This window comes from Otolemur garnettii, unplaced genomic scaffold (assembly GCF_000181295.1).
Source record: "Otolemur garnettii isolate 467f Iridium unplaced genomic scaffold, OtoGar3 scaffold00232, whole genome shotgun sequence".
Taxonomy (NCBI): Eukaryota; Metazoa; Chordata; class Mammalia; order Primates; family Galagidae; genus Otolemur; species Otolemur garnettii.
In genome coordinates this window covers 1481766-1498337 of record NW_003852627.1, presented here as the reverse complement: position 1 = coordinate 1498337, position 16572 = coordinate 1481766, and the positions used below count along the sequence as shown (strand labels likewise).

General features: G+C 43.3%; 1 protein-coding gene across 2 annotated transcripts in view; it reads left to right on the top strand.

Moving 5' to 3' along the window:
- The window catches only part of GRIN2A (glutamate ionotropic receptor NMDA type subunit 2A), a 408795-nt gene that overhangs the window by 356898 nt on the left and 35325 nt on the right, over window positions 1-16572 (top strand). For both annotated transcript variants that reach the window (XM_003802071.3, XM_012812896.1), the window contains one exon: window positions 13378-13565. In XM_003802071.3, coding sequence (XP_003802119.1) covers window positions 13378-13565 — 188 coding nt within the window. The remainder of the gene's footprint in view (window positions 1-13377; window positions 13566-16572) is intronic.

Sequence of the window (16572 nt, the reverse complement as noted above, 5' to 3'; positions counted from 1 at the left end):
CTTTTGTTTGTATCAAACACTTATCAAAGTCCAGGCATATTTCATACACAAGTGATTGTCAGTTTGCACAAAGGATTTTGAATAATGTTCCAACGCCAGGTGTCTCCAAGCCTGGTCAACGGACCAATTGTATTTGAATCACATGATTACTTGTTAAAAGCCAGATGTCTCGCTCAGCAGAGGACTTTCTCTCTAGCCATGGAACCTCTGAACCTTCATTTTAACAAACATCTTCCCCCACTCCGAGAGATTTTGAAACATGTTAAAATTTGAGAAGTGCTATCCCAAAGACATCCAATAAACCCATTCTTTTGAGACAGGTATATGAAGAACAGACAGACCAAATCCCTTTCTTTAGAGTCCATAATGGTTTGAAGAAAAGCATAGGCAGAGAGAAACTCGGAAGTTAAGTTTCGTTGCTTTTTGAAATTCATAACAAAGGTAGAGAAATTAGCAGGCAAATCAGTGAGAAAGTAATCTGATGTGTCAACGTTGACAGAGATAGGATTTCTCAGGAATGGATCCTGAGCCAATGGGGGATGAGCCTAGTGACGTCCGGCTTACAACCAATGCTTTTCAAAGGACAGCCTGAGTCTGAATCAGTAGGGCACTAATAAAACTGTGGGTTCCTGAGCCCCCCTGAGCCAGCTGAAAAACAGTGTCTGTGGGGAGAGGCCTGGAAATCTGCACAGTTAACAAGCTCCTCAGGTGATGCAGATTTACACTAATCAAATTTTAAGAACATCCACTCTAGAAGTGGGAACCGAAGCTGTAATGAGTGGAGACAGATTTAGGTTTACAAATGCTCCATCATCAGAAGCTGATGTTTGCCCAATGGTTTGCGAGTGGGCAAAACGGCAAGCCCAGCACTTACACCAGACGTAAACAGTGTCCCTGGAACTCCAAAAATCCCAATACTTCACGACATGGTGAAGGGATAGTCGGCATTTTTATTTTACTCGACTTTCATGTACTATGATGTATATATGTATTTATGAAAAAGTTCTGATTTCCTTAGAAGAATCAATCACCAACCCTCAGACTCCCCTAATCACCTACACAATTTCATTCCCAGCTCAATGATGTGGGGAAACAGACAAGTCTCTTTACTTTGAGTGGTTGGAGGAATTGGAAAGGAGGGCATCTCTCTTTTTTCCCCAGTGTTTTTTATTGTGGTAAAATACACGCAGTGTAAAATTTACCATCGTAACCATTTCTAAGCATACAGTTCACTGTTGATCAATACATTTATAATGTCATGCAACAGTCGCCACTACCTATTTCCAAAACTCTTCATCTTGTAGAACTGAAACTTTGACCCATCACACAAAAACTACTCATAACTCCTGGTCCCGGACACTGCGATCTCTGTTCTACGTTCTGTCTCTATGAGTTTGGCTATTTACAGGGTGAAGAGGAACTTGCCCTTTCTCCTGAAAGTTCATGGAAAGATCAAGTCACAATTAAGGCGGATTAACAAGAGAAAAGTTTACTTACTATGCCTATGGGGAGAATCACAGGGCGATCACCCCGTATCCCAGTGACGTTCAGATATTTTTATACCTGCCCTTTTGGAGGGGAGGAGCAATGAGGAGTGCAGATAATTCTGTTTAGGGGTGACAGATGGTATTAGAGAAGAAAGGAAAGATGGAAACAGATCAACTTGTAAATTAACCCAAGAGACAGGTATTACAATGTTTTAAATGATTTGGGTCAGATCTGGTTGCATTCTTTGTCTGGAAAATTCTGTTGAGCCATCTCCTGTGGTTTAAGCTATAAGAAAACAAACAGAGAAGAACATTTTCCTGCCTTTTTGATTACTGGCCTCAGGCAGGAACGCAGGTTTTCATCCCCAGCAATGACGGGAGGGTGTTTAAAAGACAATCCCTAAAACATTTCCTTGCCCGTTGCCTCTGTTACAGGTTCTCAAAGCCTGTGCGATTTAGGAGGACATATTTTGACTAGTGCCTCTGGTGATTCCAATGAGGTAGTTTTGGGGCTTTGAGAAGTTAAATGGTTGAATATTGAGAAAATTCTGCATGGAGTGGACAGGACAAGGAAGAAGAAAGTTATTTCCGGAGGAAAGTGCAGAATGAGCTGAGATGCGGCAGAACAGGAGGTTAGGCTCGGGCGTATTAAGTTGGAAGTGCCTTTGAGACAACAACGCCTTTGTGGTATCCAGACTTCACAACCTGTGGGCTGCAGCCCTCAGCACTTCACATGCCTACCCCCTTCGATCCTTACAATACTGCTATGAACTGGGCGTCAGGGTCTCTAAGGGCCTTGAGCTATCCAAAACGTGGTCTAGTCAGTCACTGGAGCTGGCAAGTTCTGCCAAGTTAAAGTAAAAGCAAACTCAAGGGGAGTGAAAATAAAGCAGCTGGGACTCTCCAGTGCAGCAGAGAATAGGGCAAAGTGTATTTAAGGTACAAAGCATAGACTTTTCCAAAGAGAGAAAAGGGATCCCCCTTTGTAAGAAGAGGCCGTCCCCAAAGCAGTACACCAGCATAAGTATCTCTCTTCCTAATCCCTCAATAATTATCTCTAAAGGTTTCATCGGTCCCCCAAAGCCCTAAAGTATTCTTCTCTGCTTCTTATTGGTCACAGATTACCTCAGTCACCACGTAGCCCCCATTTTCCTTTACGTCTCAACAATAATTACTACCTGTTATTTTCCAGGTAGTTGTATGGTGGTGGCTGTTCATTCTGTGATGCTTCTGACATTTCCTGTGTGCACTGTTCTGCAACCAGGACCATTTCTTCACTCTGTGTCCCAAGCTAGACAGGGCATTTTGTGGTCAACTGAGTCATGACCCAAACTTGTTGTTTGCTGCAGGACCCTTTTTAATTTCCGTATGTGCCCAACCCAGGAGTCTGTCCACCTGTCACCCACACCCATCAATGAAGAAACAGATGAAAGATCAACAGTTTCACTTTTATTTACAGCAAAGCCAGCAATTCTGCAGAACAGTGAAGATATATCCTCAAGAGCTGGCCTGCCCTCCTCCTTCCCTGTGTCACTTTTGTCCTCTCATGGTAAAAGTAAACATCAGCCATGTTATTAGTCATCACAGTACATGTTCAACAGATTTTTCTTCATAGGTTACAAGGTTCCACAGTATCTCCCCATCTTCAAGTGGTTCTATCTTTATTTTTTAATTAAATCATAGCTGTGTACATTAATGCAGCCATGGGGTACAGTGTGCTGGTTCTATATACAATCTGAAATGTTTTCATCCAACTGGTTAACATAGCCTTCATGTCATTTTCTTAGTTATTGTGTTAAGACACTTATATTCTACATTTGTGGTTCTATCTTTAAAGCATTCCTGGCTCAGCACCTGTGACTCAAGTGGCTAAGGCACCAGCCACATACACCTAAGGTGGCGGGTTCGAATCCAGCCCGGGCCCACCAAACAACAATGACAGCTGCAACCAAAAAAATAGCCGGGCATTGTGGCAGGTGCCTGTGGTCCCAGCTACTCGGGAGGCGGAGGCAGGAGACTCGCTTGAGCCCAGGAGTTGGAGGTTGCTTTGAGCTGTGATGCCATGGCACTCTACCCAGGGGGATAGCTTGAGGCTCTGTCTCAAAAAAAAAAAAAAAAAAAAAGAGCGTTCCTACTCTGCACTAAATTCATGGTTAGTCACCACTTTCCTAAGTACATTCCTGAGTGTGCTTCATACACAGGGTCCTTGACTGGCTCCCTGAACCTTGGAGCGTCCGGTTTCCTGCCTTCCTCTGTGACAGAAGGCTGGGTACACGAGTACACAAGTCCAGATGGCAGCATCTGGCCGCTCCAGCAGCACCCCGAATGTGGTGGCTATTTAGGGTAACAGTGGCACTGTCACTCACCTAAGAGGCCAGGCTTTTCTTCTACTTCCCTGTCACCTCTTATCACCAGATATTATTACTCTCCCTTTTAAGAGATGAAGAACTTGAAACTCAACAACTAAAACCTGATTATCCAATGGGCTACTTAGCCAAATAACTGCATTGTAGAATCATGAAATGTAGAAGTTAGGCTTGCCTCCAGGGTTGGAGATGCAGCTAAGCAGTTGGCTTTCTGGGGTTAGAGTTCAGGGAAGAATTAGAGATCGAGGTTATATAATGTACATCATATATAATAGACATATGTCATACATCATGTGACTTGATGACGATAAAATCACTGCATCTTCATTTCTATTCTCCAAGCAAACAGGTCCGAGCATCCTGGGACTGATAAAGCAAAGGGAGACCCGGGCAGTGTAAGGAGCCTCGCTGGAGTTTCATTGCTACGCAGAGCAGGTCCTTTCAAGGATGCCATTTGCTCAGGTTTTATTTGGTATATTTTATCAGTCAACCAGAATCAAGCACGGATGGTTCATTTTCAGCTACTGAGTTCGAAGACAGCTGTAGACATCAGGGTTCGGTGAGCTGTTCTAAATGGGATAGCGTCATCTCCAGAGAAAGTCAGACCGATAATGACCTGGTTTCTGAGATCCGCCCCCACACTGCAAATAAAGCTCAGAAATAATTGCTCCTGCATCATAGAGTTAGGCAACTTTTTCCTAAATAAAAAGTCAGGAATGTAGGAATGTGCAGACATTTTTTTTTTCTTTTTGGTACTCAGAATTATTTCCTGTTAAACTCTATTAAAAACAATATTAAAGGATTTTCAAGGCCACCCATTTAAAATCTGTTAAAAGTAGAAAAATGGGGGGGAGTTAAATAAAGTGTGATCACAAGTCTTTAAACTCAGAGATGGGTACAGAAGAAAGAAAAGAGATGAAGAAAGCAAAATAAAAGGAAATACATTAAAATAGTATCAGAGATATTGCTGGGTGATTGAGAGTTGGTCTTTATATCATTTTATATTTAACAAATTTTCAGTAACACAAGTATTACACTATTCAGAAAAAACCCGAACAAACCTTTCTCTGGATTGTAACTTTTCAGCTTCTTTCTGTATTTCTTTTTTGTATTGTTGACACGTTTGCACAAGTTGAATCAGGGTAGGGGCAAATCTGTTTTGATTTCTTCGTTTAATACAGTTCTGCTGGTTAGTTTTCACATTTAATGACCAGGCGCTATTTCAATTAGTCCTGCCATGTGACCAGTGTCGCTATTACTACCAGTGGTAGGAAGGAGTGCATAATGCCTAAGCGTCCTGGATTCCAATCCCCACTCTGTGACATTGATCTGTGGGACAAGTTCATTAACCTCGTAGACTCCAGTTTCCTCTTTTATGAAATGATGCTAATTATGGCTTCTCCACTTAGGCGCTCACTGTAAAGGTTAAATGAGATATTCAGGCAAAGAACAGTGTCTGACTCATAGTAAACATTTGAGAAAAGTTTGAACAAATAAATATCTCTGAACCTTGTTTACAGTAACACTGTGCATGCCGACACTTGCAGCGGAATGGTTAGCTCTCATCTCAACCCTGAGAACTACCGTCTAAGGAGCCCTGTACAAGATTAACAGTCCAGAAGGAATCCATACTTTTCCTGTGTCAGGATATGTGTTGTAGTGTGAAGAACAAACAGAATTTGCATAGCACTTTGTAATTCATCAAACAGATTTATAGTTGTAACTTCATTCAACCAGCACATGTACACATGTGAGAGATCCCTTCTGGAAATAATAATCAATGATTATGGAGAAATCATGGCTTAGAGAAATGTGAGAAGACTCATCTGACTTTCCACAGTGTGTGCTGAGTCAGTTTTCTGACCCACCTCCCATCTAAGCCCTGGCATTCAGGAAGTCCTGCAATGGTGCTCTGAATGCACTTGGCTTTGGTGCATAGTAGGCTGATATAGAAATGTAGATGCTGTGGAATGCCGGGATCTCTCAGCCTCAGTTTCCTCATCTGAAAAATGGAGAGACTGGATTAAATAATCTCTCAACTCCCTGGACATTGTCAATTTGGGCCCAATGTTAAATTTACCAGAGATAAGACCTTACAGATAACTTTCCTGTATCATTTTGATTCTTCCCTGTTTTTGAGGTTGGTGGCAGTCAGTAGGCAGAGCGCGTGCCCCCATCTCCTGTCTCCTATACCCGCACTTGTTCTCTCTCTCTCTCTCATTCTCTCTCTTCCTCTTGTCCTCGCTCTCAGTCTCTCTCTCTCTCTCTGTCTCTTCCTGTGTCTCCATCTTTCTTTTTACTCTCTTCCTCTCTGTTACTTACTGATGTCTCTTCTTCTCCATCTCTTTCCCTCACTTTCTCTTTCTCATTCTTTTCTTCTTTCTTTCTCTCTCACTCTCTTGCTGTCTTGCTTGGCGCCTGCTTCCATCTGCATTGCTTCCTCCTCTCTCTTTCTCTTCCTCGGTCACATTCTCCCCCCTTCTCTTCCTCTTTTTGTCTCCATCTTACAAAATCACTTGGAATTTTCTCAGTTAAAAAAGATATTAACCATCAGTCTTCTTTGCCCAATTCTCAGTGAATATTACTGGTAGACATCATCCATACAAATCAAACCGACAACAACTAAAATCACATGGAGTAAAATTTGTTATTGACCAAAGATCCATAGATAAACTTGAATCTCTCAGGCTAATTTTAGATTTCTGTGTAATTTTGACCCAGGAGAATTGAACTTGCTGGAAATAACAACCACAAAAGAAAACTCAACATGGCAGCAATTATAAATGAGTGAAATTTGTTGTGGTCTAAACACAGATCTTTGAGGCAAATCTTTATAGAATTTAAACACAAAAGAAATGACCCCAGTAAAAATAGTTGCCCCCCTAACAAAATTGGAAACAATTTAGCTATGGTATGCAAGACATTGATCTGGGAATTAAATTAGCTTTGGAAAATGTTTCCCTGGTGAACATCCATCAATGTCAGTGTAGTTCTGACTTGAGAGTTTGTGTCCACAAATTCAGAGTCTAATGTGATGCCAGGCCACTTTCTGGAAGTTAGTCCTGTGTTGATGGCAGATGGAGTTTCCATGTTGGTTGACTGTCTCTCAGCCAAGTGAACACTTTCAAAGGTTGTCATGCTTCAGGGTTCCAGGTCTGGGGACTGTGAGGCCCTTCTCCCACCAGAAGTCCTGAGGGTAGGACCTGATGATCAACACCTCCACCACTGCCCCTCAGCACAGCAATGTCGTCACTGCCAAACAATCTCCTGAATTTCACCAGTATCTGCAATAATAAAACACTTCCACTTCCGTTTTAATCCATTCAACAACCAGCCCTGTAACAAAGGCATTATTTCTTCATCTTACAGACAAGAAAACTGAAGCTTCAAGAGGTCCCGTGACTGGGCCTCATTCACAGAACTGGTGAAGGTGCATCTGAACTTTATAGTTACCTGAAATGTCAAAGGGCCCACCTTGCTGATGGTTTCCTCTTCCTAAAAAGTCTCCAATTTGACCTAAAAAGTACATCGAATTATCATCAAGGAGATGTTTGATTTTCAGAAACACCTTAGACTAGACCTCCAAAACACACACACACACACACACACACACATGTGAACACTCTGCTTTCATTAATTCATCAAAATAAGTCGATGTCTCATTAAAGACTTCTTGAATGTTAATGAATGAATAATTAACTTTAACTATATAATTAGCCTTTAAATGTGCTGAGACCCCCAGAGAGCGTCTGAAAACATGGATAAGAAGATGATGAGCTAAAACCGGAAACTTTTGATTAGGAAATGTCAAGCCTCTTGACAATACAAGTCCCTGCCCCCAAGGGGACCCTGCCTTGCCTATGGGACACTGTCTTCTGTTGTGCATGGGAAATCAGGTTTACCAACAGTCTCTAGGCTAGGAGTGGACTCTCGAGGCCATCACAGAGGTGTAAGAGAGTCCCAGTGACTGAAGTAACAGGGTCAGATCTACACATTTGAGAATTCTGGAGCAGCTCTTCAGAGCTGTCAAAATACATTGCAGGAAACCGCTAGGTTAAAGTAGCACGGGGTACATGTGACATCCCTCCTTCCTTTGCTTCTTGCTAATTTACAGAGAGGAGGTCTTATTTCGCCCTCTCATTCTGAATTGCTGTCATTTCTAATCATTTGCGTTCCTTGAGGACTGCCGGTGCCAGAGACAGTGACAGCACCCACACAGCCTCTGAGGTGGCTGGCGGAGGTGGGGGCCAACACAGTGCAGCATTGAATCCGGGCTCCTCTTCTGCTCCAGCTCTCATGTCGGGAAGTTGAGGTATCACCTAATCTGTCACAGATGTTGGACAGGAGGGTCTTCTGCAGGGAATGGAGGCAAAAAGGTGGCATTACACCTAGTGTGTCAGGCAAGAGCTCAGTTCCTGTCACAGGTAACATCTCATGGCTCTCAGACCTTGTCCTTTGAGCTTCCTCCTGCCCAGTGGAATGAGCACAATCATGGGACCCAAAGGGAGCCAGGAAGGTGGGCACAAAGATGATTTCCTCTTAAAAAGAAGCAGCAAATGCCTGCCTAGTAGAGAAGCTTCACTGGGCTGAATATTTGAGCTTTCATTTAGCTGCTCTCAGTTCTAAAGGATCAGCCCCTCCAGGGCCATCAATTTGTCTGTGTTGCTCCAAGCTGAGTGCTGCCCGCACCAAGCTGCCGCTTACCACGTCACTCTGGCTCCAGCGGTCACAGCTCTACCCACCCCAAATGCTTCCGGTCCAAACTGGGCTGCAGTTTTAGATGGCCTTTTTCTCTCTTACCCCTTATCTTTAACAAGACGCCATGGCCATCTATACATAGATGTCCCCTGAAGGAATGGAGTTGCACAGGTTAGGGGCAAGAGAAGTTTCTATGTTGGTAGCCCCTTAACATGGCTCTGCATCTGACAGATGAAGCTAAAGGATCTGCCAAATCTCTTCAAACTCAGACTGCGTAGGTCCCATCCCTGCTCTTCTTCTGTAACATCTGCCTGGACTGGTAGCTCTGATCCTCAATCTGAGTCTCTTAAGTAACAGACAGGGCTGCCTTCACATGTCTCTGGGTCATGTGGCTTGGTCATCATGGTCATGTCTGTGACCTTGGGCATCTGGCTGCGTAAGTCCAAATGCTGCTTTAGACACTTACAGTCTGGGTGGTGATGTTGAGTCCCTTTCACAGGGCCTCAGTTTCCGCCTCTGACAGCGGGGACAGCAGCAGCCTGCCCATCCCGCACAGCGAGAAGAGTAAACAAAATCCTATCGCGCATATTAAGTGTTTGGAACTGGATTTCTCACATAGGATGCATGAAATTTGTGAGCCTCTTTACCATAAAATCTGAATTCAATTGAACGTGTTTATGTGTTTTGAGTGTCTGCTGCCTTCCAGGCAGTGCAGGCAACTTCACTTACGTAATGTTACTTTATTCTCAACAGCCAGCTAAGGGCACATATTGTCAGCTCTCTCTGCTCTGTCCAGAGAGAAAACTGAGGCTCAGAAACACAGTGCTTTGTCCAAAATCCTCTCCAGTGCGTCAGAAATTTTCATTTCTTTTCGTTTTAACACCAGGAACAACTATTTTTTCCAATAGATCAAAAGTAAACCTTTTGGGGTAAGAGCAAGAAGGGGAACCCCAGGTACTGCTGGGGCTATGCTGTCCACTGTGACAGCCCCCGGCCACTTGTGACCACTTACATTAACATCTAAATGAATTAAAGACTTGGCTCTTTGGTTGCTCTGACCTCATTTCAAGTGCACAGTACCCAACTAGACAGAGCAGGCAAAGAGCACGTCCATTACCGCAGGGGGTTCTAGTGGATGGTGTGAGCCCAGAAGTTTTGTAGGACAGAGTTTGGAAACAACCCTGGTGATCTCTTGGCTGTCTTAGCCCTCACCTCTTGGATCTCGTTTGCTTTTAGACAAAATAGGAAAATAATGAATAATCATAATGATAATATAATATCTCACTACTGGGCAGTTGTGAGGCCCCGTGGGATGATGTATCTCACAAGCTCTGCACTTTCCTAAGGGGCCACGTGAATGCCGGCTGTCTCTGTCAGAGAGGACTGGCAATGTGAGCCCAGGGGTGTTTATAAATATGCAGGTATCTGTGGCCATTGCATTTCGACACCAGATCTCTAGAACGATTGATGAGAGAGAGCACCAAAGCTCATAGTTTTCTTTCTGTGTTGTCGTCACTTAGATTCTGAGGTGGCCTGAGATGACAAAATCAAACTATGGAGGGCTGACCTTTCTGTGGCCTTCCCTGGCCAGACCCCTCTGAGAGCACAACCACTAGCCAGGCTCGCCTGTGTATAATTGCTTTGGTCAGAATCAACCGTGTCTTTCGTCACTGTCCTGCCTCCGATTTGACAGCATTATGCTTTTACAAACTTTGTTCCCTGAGAAAATTTCCTTTTTTTTTGCTCAGCTCAAAAATATTTCCCACAAAATATGGTGCTGATTTGCTGAAATATATGCCTGTTTGCAAAATAACAATTTAAACTGCTTTTGGACAGCTCTCGTACGGTTGCAAGGTCCTCGTTTAGATTTCCAACCTTGCTGGGCGTCAGTGTGGTGGGGGTAAAAAGGATGGGACGAGGTTTCACCCTGTAACAACAACAGCTGCCTTAACATGTGAAAACCCCATACGCACGTGTGTTTATGTTTATTTGATTTTATTTTTATTTCAGAATACTACAGGGGCACACACATTTTGCTTACATAATTTGTTTATGGACATTTTAACTCAAAGTTATAAGTGTGCCCTTTACCCAGCATATGTGCATTTCCCCGATTAGGTGCCAGGTAAACCCGAACCCTCCTTCCCATCCCCCTTACTCAGTTTCCTCTGAGTTTTCCTTCCATCTGTGTATATAAGTGTTGATCAACTAGGTCCAATTCAGTACTGAGCACGTGTGCGAGCTGTGTTTCCATTCTCGCGATACTTCACTTAGGAGAATAGGGTCTAATTCCCCCCAAGTTGTTGCAAAAGATACTAGATCATCAGCTTTTTCTAACGTTTAAATTTTGAGGAATTGAGAGAGGAGAGTTAGGTGAGCCTTAGGAAGTCTAGTAAAATCAAGGTTCTTGGTGTCTCCATGGCAACTCGGATACATGAAGCACTGACGTTGCAGGCACCTCAGCTCTCTCAAGAGGACAGTGCCATCCGTGGCCAGAAGTTCTCGGGATACCTGTGTTATCCAGAATCTCAATTTCCCTACTGATAGTCACAGAAGGTGGCTATTGGCTGACAGAATCAAAGAATGCCACAGCTGGACAGATACCTGCCCAAGACCACAGTGACAACTTCCTCTCACAGACAAGGAACCAGCAGCCGAAGGGAGACAGGGACTTTGCTGAGGTGGTTCCATCATCCAAGCTTGGGCTTGAACTCAGACCCCTCTCCCTGCCCCTGTTAGACTCTTCATCCTGTATTTCAGCAGCTCCCAGTGTTCCTGGCTGTCCGGGACTGCGACCTCCATTTGCTTCCTCAGCTCTAGGCTGTCATCACTACTGTCATTGCCCAGTGTTCCTCTGCCGCTGGGGTGATCTGACTCCTTTTTAGTACTCTCAGAGCTTAATACCATGTCTCTGATTTCCCCAGCCTTGAGATCAAAGCTTCAGAGGCTTTCTACAGGTGAGACAAGCCCTGCAATTTTTATTGCAGAAACAAACGAAAAAGAAATTAAAATGAAGAACGTGGCTGTAAACCTTCCAAATAGTTTCGCTCCTGTGGGGAGTCCTCCCGCAGCTGTCTCGGGAAGGACGCAGCACTGCACACCCTCTCTTTGCCACTTGTATTTTTCTTTGCATCGCCATTTTCTGTTTTCTTGTTAAATAAAGAAAGGCAATACAGTGGAGAAAGCGTCAGGAAGTGGAGTCATCTCCGATTGGTTTTCCTACCTGTTTTGGTGTGGAGACGTCTATCCCTGATTCAGCCTTGTTAAATGACGTGAACATTTGGAGGCAGTCTGCATGTTCGTGAAGGATTACCTGATGCTTGTTTCTTGGTGATGCGAACTGGGTGGGCATATACAGGAATCCTGTTAATGATAATGTCCAAAATTTTGAACTTTGTGATGACTTCAAGGATGTATAAACACCTAAAAATGTATATTTATATTAAAAACAAATTTAAAGATGCTATGTTTATTGATATGGAAATACATTTACGATGTGTAGAATTAGTGAGGAAAGCAATTTGTGCCGCAATTTATATGGATACAGTCATATTTTCAGGGTTAAAACAATGGTTGGTGAACAACAATCCATGGACCGATTTGTTTTTGTAAACAATGTTTTACAGGAACAAACAGAATTCATTTGTTTATATATCACCTGCGGTTGCTTTAGTGATATGTATTAGTTTTGTAGGACTTCCGTAACTAAGTGGCTTAAACCACAGAAATTTCCTGTTCACAGTCGTGGGGGCTGGAAGTCCAAGATCAAGGTGTTTACAGGGCCCTGCTGCCCCTGAAGGCTCAAGGGAAAGATGTTCCAGGCCCCTCTCCTGGCTTCTCTGGGTCATGGCAGCACAATCCAGTCTGACATGGCACCCCCTTACCTGTGTCTATCTCCAAACTTTGCCTTTTTATAAGGATGCCTGTCACGATGGATAAGGGATTCACCCCCCCCCCTACAGTTTGACCTCAACTAATTACATCTGCAGTGGCTGTATCTCCACATAAGGGCACATTCCAAGGTTTTGCAGGTTAAGATTTCAACATGCGAATTTTTTTTGGAGGGGGGAGCAATTCAGCCGATAAGACCCTATAACAGCAGAGCTGAGTAGTTGCAACAGAGACCATGTGGTCCTCCAAGTCTAATTATTTTATTATCTTTTCCTTACAGAAGAGTTTGTCAACTTTTGTGTGTGTATGTGTGAATGGGTTTACAGAAACATAAAAAAATTGAAAGGCTGTTCATCCGTATGTTAACAGAGTTTGCTTCTGTGTTGTAGAATTATGGGTCACTTTCATTTTAATTGTGTCTTTAAGACTATATTATTTGGATTTTAAGAAATTATGATTCATTAATTTTTATATTTTATAAATAAGCAGGAAATGTGTTTCTTTTGAGAGGAAAAGACATTGTTCCTCTTCAGTCCCTCTGCTGTCCCTGCACGCTACCACTGAATTCTCCTGTTCCCTAATGCTTCATTTTGTCCTGATGCAAACCTTTCTAAATAGGCCACCGTTCTCCACTGTTGGGAGTGCTAAGGGCAAACACTTAGCAAACCAGCAAACTCGACTGTTTACTCACTTGGGTATATGGATTCTTCATGTCTTTATTTAGCTACCTCTTGTAAGTTGGAGAGAGAAAAGGTTCTGGCTTTTATCTCCTCATTAAAAATAGATCCTTTTATGACGAAAGGATGGAGTGGCCGTGAGTCATCCTCCTCAGCATGAGAGAAAGTTTGTGATGCCGGATCAGGCCTCATGTGGACCATGAGATGGTGGTACCCAGCCACCCCCGGGACTGACTCCCTGGTTTCTTATCCTTCCAGGAAGCTGGACGCTTTCATCTATGATGCGGCAGTCCTGAATTACAAGGCCGGGAGGGATGAAGGCTGCAAGCTGGTGACCATCGGGAGTGGGTACATCTTCGCCACCACTGGCTATGGAATTGCCCTCCAGAAGGGCTCTCCTTGGAAGAGGCAGATTGACCTGGCCCTGCTTCAGTTTGTGGGTGATGGTAAGATGCTGGGTAACCCCCTACTTTGGGGGGCTTTGAGACCCCCACATTATGTTTTCTAATTGGCTTTCTAGTGGATGTTTGCACAACGAATTGCTCACTAGCAGTATTTACTGAGTGCCTGTCACACAATACCTTGGTTCTGTAGGGTGCTTAAAATGGAAAGTAATTATAGATAACTAAATTTTATTATAAAAGTTATTCTAAGGCTACAGAAGCACCTCTTAAGCCCTTCTTCCTCAATTCTTCAGCGAATCAACGAAAGAGTTAAATAGGCTTAGACAAAAACCAGAAGCAGGGCAGTCCCAGTGACTCCACAGTGGGGGTTCAGGCCCTCTCTCTGGAGTTCTCAACGGGAGAAAGGCAATGCTGTCCCCCAGGTGACATTTGGCAACGTCTGGAAACATATTCAGTGGTCACGACTGGAAAGCTGTTTGCTACTGGCATCTATCCCTGGGTAGGGGCCTGGGATGAAAGATACTGGCAAACATCTAATAGTGCCCAGACCAGCCCCCTGGACCACAAAACACAGAATTACCCAACTCCTCCAAATGCTGATAGACCAGGGCGAGAACCCCTGCTCCAGAGTATCACATACCTAGGCTGCAGTGAGTCCTAATCTCTAGTCTCTACATTCTAGATTTCAAACTCCCCAGAAAAGATTCCTGATACATTTGGAATCAAAGACTTTTCTGGAGCCCTCAGAAGTAACTAGGGGTGGAGCTGTGTTGCATTGACATGTGTGGCTGATATTCTTATCCGAGGGAGTAATGAAGGCAAGGCAATCACCAGAAAACAGATAGGGAGAATCCCATGAGATTTCACAGCCTTTAACTACCTAATGTGCCAAAAAAAAAAAAAAAAATATATATATATGTATATATAGTTTTCACCCTCATGGGGCTTACAGTCCAACAGGATTATGGCATTTATGGAGCTATCCAGCCAACTGGGCCAGCTGTGGCAGGAATGCCCAGAGGTCTTGCCTTTGGTGCCTTTCCTACTTCATAGCTGATAATCTATAGTCTGGAGATTCCTGACATGGCTCAAATGGCAGGTACCAACCTGTCATTTACAAATAGGAAAAGCAAAGTCAGCACAGACAATAGGTTAACACCCAAACATTCTCCGTGTGTGTAAGATGCAGAAGCTCAGGGCATAGGTCAGAAGCCCCATTCAAGAGCAGGTGGAGGCTGTATTCAGAAATGGTTAGGGAATGTACTGTGCTTGTCGACAGCTGGGAGAGGAAGATCTAGCAACTATGATAGTTAAATGCAGTATCAAAATAAGCAGGGTTAGTCCAAGGGAGGTGTGAATTTGAATGAGGTGCGTAATTCCTTGTAGCTTCTCCGCTCTACACCCAGAGTTAAACCCTAGAGTCTCGCAGGGCCATCAAGCATTTTAAATGTGTTTTATATTTAACACTCAAATAGGAACATCTGATTCTTTGAATTCCCTATAGGGCATTTGTACCTTCCTCAGCTCACTGGCCATGTTCGTTATTATGTGGTAATGGTTTGTGGCTATGCTGGTCAGCTTTTGCTGTGAAATCTTCGCGGCATGCATTTCCTTTGCTCTGGGCGTGCAGGCTAAGTGGAGACATCCTGCCTCAGACTGGGGGATGTGTGGTGGCTCTATTTTCTCTTGCCAGCCCAGAGGTCAACAGTGTGGTCTCTGCTCCGTGAATGTTTATTCAGATCTTGGGCTGAAGGGGCACAAGTCACCTAGGGGCAGCCCTTTTCCTGGCTGTGTGGGAAGCATAGAGAAGTCCACCTAACTGCACATACGTATTTCTTTCTTTTTTCTTTTTTTCTTTTTAATTAAATCATCCCTGTGTACATTAATGCAGTCTGCACATACATGTTTCAAGTTTCTGCTTCATCCTGTTCATGTCTGCTATAGCAAATCAAGTGGCCATGCCCATGGCCAAGGGATTGATGGTACATGCTACTTTCTATGTGGGGAGTTTTGAAGCTTATGACAGAAGTGTAGACATTGAAGCAATGGGGACAATTGTTTCATCTGCCATGGAGGTGCCTAAGTACCCTATATGGGGTGAACTGTTTAGCAATTAGATGTCTTCTTTCTAGTATTTATACCATACCCCTCTGAACATAACAGGGAATTGGTGAATGATAGATCAGATGAATAAATACATGTGTGGGTGAATGGTTGGTCTTGAGAAGTATTTCATTTGACAGGAAAATCTTATATGTGATGGGTATGTGTCAGTTAGGTGAGCTCTGATTCTGGCTCTACCCACCACTGGTGTCACTCTTGCAACATATATTATAAAACAGCTCACATATTCAGAGACTGGGATATGTCAATTATCACACTGGCTGCATTACATGTGCTTTTTAATATTCACAGCAGCATTATGGGGTTAAATATTGCTTATCCTCATTTTAACAGATGAGGAAACTGACACTCAGAGGGCTTTGGAGTTCCCTGGCTAGTAAGTGGCAAGCCTTCTACTTCAGGGGCCTTACTCTAGAAGGGGGTCAAACTCTTGTTTTAGTTAATTCTCTGAGATAGCTATCAAAGGTGACCAATTAAACTATTGGGAATTAATTATACATAAACCCTTTAGGCGGGAATAATTTAGAGCATATCCAAACTAAATCTATTCACAAATACTTCTGAGGAAGAAAAACCCAAATACTTCTGTGAAAGAATTCATCTTTTTCATCCTTGGTTTACTCATCTGTCAAAGGGAACAAAAATATTTACCTAATAAGGTTGGTGTGAAGATGAAGTGGGATAACATATTGTGAAGAACATAGAAATGGCTCAACAAATGACCACCATCATCATCCTCTTTATCTTCATCATCTCAATGATCATCATGATGATCATCATCTACACCATGATTCTCATTACCATGACCATAACCATCATCACTATCATTATTCTACTCATCATTGTCATCACCCTCATCATCACCATCATCACCACCACCACCACCACCATCACCATCATCACCACTATCCTCATCCTCCTAATC